Source organism: Silurus aristotelis (assembly GCF_946808225.1).
Source record: "Silurus aristotelis genome assembly, chromosome: 5".
NCBI classification, from domain to species: domain Eukaryota; kingdom Metazoa; phylum Chordata; class Actinopteri; order Siluriformes; family Siluridae; genus Silurus; species Silurus aristotelis.
This window is the reverse complement of record NC_139578.1, coordinates 15,819,368-15,825,367: the sequence shown is the minus strand read 5'-3', so window position 1 is coordinate 15,825,367 and position 6,000 is coordinate 15,819,368. Positions and strand designations below refer to the sequence as shown.

Below are 6,000 nucleotides of genomic sequence, written 5' to 3'. Positions count from 1 at the left end.
AAGAGAAATACAGCTAGTTCAAATAGTTATTCAGTATAACCAACCTATGGCTTTAAATCAAAAAATATTTTAAAGTTCAGGAACAGAAATTAAATTTTTCAAAACCAAGTGCCCTTGGATTCGACTATTTAAAAATGTACAATTTTACAAACATTAAAGTTTAATAATGATCTAAGCTTTTGGTTGTATTTAATAGTTATAGCGTTAATTACCTGCATTCATAGTTAACAGCCAATAGTAGGCCTTCAAACACAACAAACAAGACAGATGTGTTTGACAATTAAATATCAGAACACATTGTACTAGCAATGCATGGCAAAATAATAAAAATACATTTTAGTATATTATATATATATATATATATATATATATATATATATATATATATATATATATATATATATATATATATATATATATATATATATATATATATATGTTTGGAATTCACCATTTTCCCCCTGCCACATTATGCTGCTGCAAATTATGAGAGCGCATTTTGTGGACATGTAGCTTTTTGTCATTAATACTTCACAGCCTTCCCCAGAACAAGAAGGCACGGGCTTTGGCTCTGGGAAAAGAAAACTCCTAGCATCGACCTCATATCTGGCAATCACTGACCAAAAGCTTCATATATTAAGACTTCAGCAAACCCTAAGGACAACCACTTCAGGTTTCAAGAACAATTTGAAGTGCAGGAGCAGAAATACACCCGTTTTTGTTCCTAAGTGTACAAATGTGTAAATTATGGAGTGATTATGATTGAGCACTGTGTATTCCCACCTCCCAGTGTTCCCAGGATAGGCTCCAGTCCCACCACAGCCCTTAGTTAAACAATAATATAAGTGTGACAAATATGGAGCTGTTGCTTTACTTGAATTGTTCAGACCAAACTATCCAAAGTGTATTGTAAGAAATAGGACAAACATACAGTGATAGGTCATGTTTAGTTTATATTGTCACCTCAATTTAAGGGTATTAGAAATGCAGCTGAATACCGAGTTCAAACAAAAAAACAAAAAGAAGAAAAACAAACAAAAAAACAAAAAAGAAAATAGCTAAATAAATCAAATAAGATATACACTCTCAATTCAAATTACCTAGAGATATCCAGGTACAATAACTCCGTGAATATTTATAGTAAAATATTATTCTGAAACAAATCTGTCTGTTTTTGGTTAAGCAAATGGCTCATCAGCAGCACTTATGCGCAATGCCCCAAAACATATGTATATATTTCCAAGCTCTAGGGAAACTATTCACGTTTAGTGAAACAAAGGCCAAATTCAAAATCTAGGCAAACTAATTTTAGCATTGGAGCTCCATCTGAGGGTTTGCTGCCAAGTGGTGAAAAAATATTAGTGTCAGCTAGGGGCCAGTAATAAAAGCTATATCGGAAAAAGAATTATGGTATAAAGAAAAATTACCTTCATGTACCAAATTCCCAAAAACTACAGCAAGCTCCAGAAAGAAAACAGAAATAAAGAATAAAAGTGCATTTGATGTCAGAAGCTCTGAACTCTAGGCTGCCTTAATGGGTTTATATATGTATGTAAAAGGAAGGAGAAGGAGGTGGAAATGGGGGTTTCCCTTTGGTTCTATTCTCCGTACACACTTTCATCACTGTAGGCGATGTAGAGGAAAAAATCCTCTTCATGATGCTCCTAGAGAGAGAGAGAGAGAGAGAGAGAGAGAGAGAGAGAGAGAGAGAGAGAGAGAGAGAGAGAGAGAGAGAGAGAGAGAGAGAGAGAGAGAGAGAGAGAGAGAGAGAGAGTGTGTGAGTGTGTGTGTGTGAGTGTGTGTGAGTGTGTGTGAGTGTGTGTGAGTGTGTGTGAGTGTGTGTGAGTGTGTGTGTGAGAGAGAGAGAGAGAGAGAGAGAGTGAGAGAGAGAACAAAAGAAACCGTGAACAACAGGGACAATCACAAAAAGTATGAAAGAAATGTTTCACACGTGACATACCTGGTATAACAGGCCCATGGTTGCAGAGGTAGGAGGAATGACATTGTTTACGAAGAAGAACAGAGCATCTTCGGCCCTCAGGTGGATTCGTTTTCGAATAAGAAAATAGAACTGGCCGACTGCAGAGAAACACAGACATGACAGAGAATGTGACTTTCCCCTGTCTAACAACAAAAGATGTGAACAGAATACCAATAAATTCACTCGTTTCACTCCGGGGTCTGGTTGTATAATCGATTCAGTCTGACTAACGAGGCAGTCGTTTCTTTGCAGCCGTGTCAGGAGCTGAATAATGCCTTCACTAATTATATCACTGCATGAATTACTGCCAATGAGGTCTCGAGTTTCTATTAGCCAACAGTGTAAGAACTCTCTCGTTTAAATATTATACATGCATATTATAAAAGGTAAAAACAACTACCGAAAGACCTTTGAACTATTAACCGGTAATAAGTTATGTTTTAGATTTAGGACTTGTGGGGTTTTTTTCTTCTTCTCCGTATTGGTTTGCTCACCTGTGAGATCTGACGGGACCAGATATTTCTTCTTATCCAGATCTCCTATTCTGGCTTTGGGAGCTTTTTCGACAATTACCTAATGCAAAAACAAAAAGCAGAAACCGTAAGTGCATATACAGATCCGGCACGGATACATTCAGAGGTTCAGATTAGTGAGGGTTCAGGAAACCTTAGTGAAATCAATTGAATAATGGACCGAAGCTGTACTCTCATTTCACCTACAAAGGACACACATAATATTAGCATGTATTTCATCGACAGTTGTTACAAGGCCACAATTTCCAAGTTACAGTAGTGTTGTATCTTCAGATGATTACTTTATTAATATTATATATATTCAATCAATTTATTTAATACCTTTTACCCCTTTATACTGTTACCCAGTCACTTTCCTTACTTCAGCTGTTTTAATACACCTCTAATACACTACAGCAACCTTAGTTTCACCATACACGATGCTAAAAATGCTGTGGTTCTTATAAAGGTGTTACGTTAATACTCTGATACTCAGCATTTTTGTAACTTTACTATACACAATGTCAATCAGTCAAACACTGAGTAGGACGGCAATGCAGGCCATAATTAAATAAAATGCCTATTTAATGTGTGTTTTTTCCTTTCATGTTTTTGACACGTTGTCTCCTTTAAGCTTATAATGACAACATGCTACAAATGCTGGCAAGTAAAAGATTACGGGTGTTATCAATTCATTTTTACAAAAGAAAATGATACATGGATTTGGCCTTTTTTTTTTTTATCGCAAAAATTAATAACGGTAAGCCCTACTAAGATATTTTCCCCCCTCTTTATCGTCACAGTTGGCTTACTTGACACGTTTCTTTACATGGCCCACAAATATTTGGATTATCAAACACCCTAAACCATTCAAAACAGAACAGTCCCAGTGCCCATCTTCAGCATTTACAGGGTTTTTTAAATCATTCCTGGGTTTACGTGCAATCAGACTGGCCTTTTCGAAAAAAGAAAATTAAAGATATTTATATAGTGGTTCTTCGTCACACCGAACGCACTCCTTCGTAATGGTTTTATATCCATAACTTATATCAGAATTAAAGAACACAGGCTTTAATGGACAGCTTTGTATATATGGATAAAAGGTAACACTGAAAGCTGTCTTATTGCTGGGAGAGAACTAGAAACAAAGGCTATACACTCTGGTGGGGGAGGAGGAACAAACATCTGTGGGAGAAAGAAAACATATATATAAAACGTTGTATAAACGTAAATCTGATTCTTATTTACACCCTGTAATGTGCAGCAATTTATTATACTTTGTTTATAGGTCAGAAATACTATTAAAAAAATGTGCACAAAAAAGACTGCATAAAGTACAAAACACAAAAGACCTTCAACTAACAGACATTAATGCTTTAAATATCCTCCCACAGATGCCTTACATAGACGAAGAGTCTTTATATAATATATTTCGCGAATTATCATGCTGAACTTGCTCTCAGGTCATCTTAATACGGATTGACAAAAGTCCTCCATGATGTTACAGTAAACAGAAGCGACTTAGCTGGACATGCTAGCTAACTAACCCATGTACTTAGCTAAACATGACGCAATCTAATATTTTATTCACCTATCCATATTTCAACCTCAAATTTTTAACCTTAACCAAATTTAATAGAAATTGGTAAATATATTTTTAATACGAAGGTTTACACGCTCCAGTTTCTAGTTCTAGTTGAAACCAGCTGTTAGCAAGGTGAGCGGGTGCAGCTACTTACAGGAACCCTGTCTGGGTATTTCTTCCTGATTTTCTCTCCCTCTGATCGCCTCTTCTCGAACGAATGTTCCTCTTTATACTGGAACTTCATTGTAGCTCGGTGTCAGAGGCGGCAGCGTAATTAACGTTACTTATAAGCGATGATCTGTAAAGCAGAGTGGCACACTTCAACTAGCAGCGCTGTTTTTGTGACCGGGGGTTTTACCGCGGATGAATACAATAACAATGCATGCGTCAAACAATTATATTATCTTCAGCTTCACTGACACCTGCTGTGAAATTGCTTTTTAATTTCGAATCGACCGTTTTAAAGAAATAGATGTGATTACATCAATGTTTTATTGTTGTGCGTTTTTCATTATACTGCTAGTAAATGTCCTATTTTCTCATGGCCTACACTGTAAAACCACAAGAGCGCGGAGAGCTACAAAGTAGTGATTAGGTCAGTGTTTATGCCGTCATTATGATTAGTGGGTGGGGAGAATTCGGGTTGCCAGGTCAACGTTTAACCAAGTAGTGAAAACGGATTTATTTATTTTTTGTATGTTTGGAGCGAAACAACCCAGACGAGATACGCTCATTTAATAGTGCTTCTGTAATACTGTTAAAATGTATAAAAATATACCTCTATAAACTGAGAGGTTTTTAAAGCATAATTTTGCAATGGCCGTATTATGCAAATAGACTGCGTCCGCATTGCATAACGCACACCTGGCAACTTTGTGCCAATGGTCAGAGATGGAAAGCAAAACAAGTATTAATCAGTTTGAACAGCTGTACCAGCGGTCACTCACATAAGAACACTGTTTATGTATTATGTTTGTATAGACAATGCAATGCCATAAGACAGCTACATCAGCCCCAGAAGTGTGCTATGGTTTAAAAAAGTTTACACCTGGGCCTTATGTTGAATGTTTGCACACCTGAGACCAGGCCCATATGTGGCCATCAATGGCTGGCAACACCAAAGGTAATAAAACTGCACCATTAACGTTCCCCTAACCTTGGAGGAAAAAATCTCAGAATGCAATCAGAATGTCCTTTTAAAACAACAATATGTGTTGCTTCCTAACATTAGATCTCCTTTTTCTTCTTCTTCTTTTGGCTGCTCCTATTAGGGGTCACCACAGTGAATTACCCGTCTACATACTACTTTGTCCTCTACATCTGCATGTCTTCCCTCACCACATCCATAAACCTCCTCCTTGGCCTTCCTCTTTTCCTTCTTCCTGGTGGCTTCATCCTCAGCATTCTCCTACCAATATACCCTATGTCCCTCCTCTGCACATGTCCAAACCATCTCAGTCAGGCGTCTCTCACTTTGTCCCCAAAACGTACATGCGTGGGCCCTCTAATAAGATAATTTCTAATCCTCACATACTTCTCTGACACACCTGACTTCCTCATACAATACCACAACTCCTCTCTTGGCACCCTGTCATATGCTTTCGCTAAATCCACAAACACACGATGCAACTCCTTCTGACCTTCTCTATAATTCTCCATCAACATTCTCAAAGCAAATAACGTGTCTGTGGTGCTCTTCTTGAAACCATACTGTTGCTCACAGATATCACAGATATCACCTCTTCTCTCAGCCTGGCTTCCACTACTCTTTCCCATAACTTCATGGTGTGACTGATTAACTTGATTAGTTACTGCAGGTATGCACATCTTCCTTATGCTTAAAGATCGGTACCAGCACACCTCCTTCTCCATTTCTCAGGCATCCTCTCACCTTCCAAAATTTTGTTGAACAATCTGGCTAA

At 37.5% G+C, this 6,000-nt stretch overlaps 1 protein-coding gene across 1 annotated transcript; it reads right to left on the bottom strand.

Annotated features, from left to right (window-relative positions):
* Positions 1-936: 936 nt before the first annotated feature.
* Positions 937-4,452, bottom strand: gabarapb (GABA(A) receptor-associated protein b). The gene is made up of 4 exons (XM_083541388.1): positions 4,233-4,452; positions 2,476-2,554; positions 1,961-2,079; positions 937-1,664 (listed from the first exon to the last, which is right to left on the bottom strand). Exons 1-4 carry the CDS (start codon positions 4,320-4,322, stop codon positions 1,599-1,601), a joined length of 354 nt encoding a protein of 117 aa, XP_083397514.1. The 5' UTR covers positions 4,323-4,452; the 3' UTR covers positions 937-1,598.
* Positions 4,453-6,000: the final 1,548 nt, after the last annotated feature.

Excerpts from the sequence above, each read along its gene's own strand:
- gabarapb (XM_083541388.1), bottom strand. The coding sequence starts at position 4,322 with ATGAAGTTCCAGTATAAAGAGGAACATTCGTTCGAGAAGAGGCGATCA. Across the intron at positions 2,080-2,475 it reads GGTCCCGTCAGATCTCACAG|TCGGCCAGTTCTATTTTCTT; the intron begins GTGAGCAAACCA and ends GTTTCTCTGCAG. Across the intron at positions 1,665-1,960 it reads CCATGGGCCTGTTATACCAG|GAGCATCATGAAGAGGATTT; the intron begins GTATGTCACGTG and ends CTCTCTCTCTAG.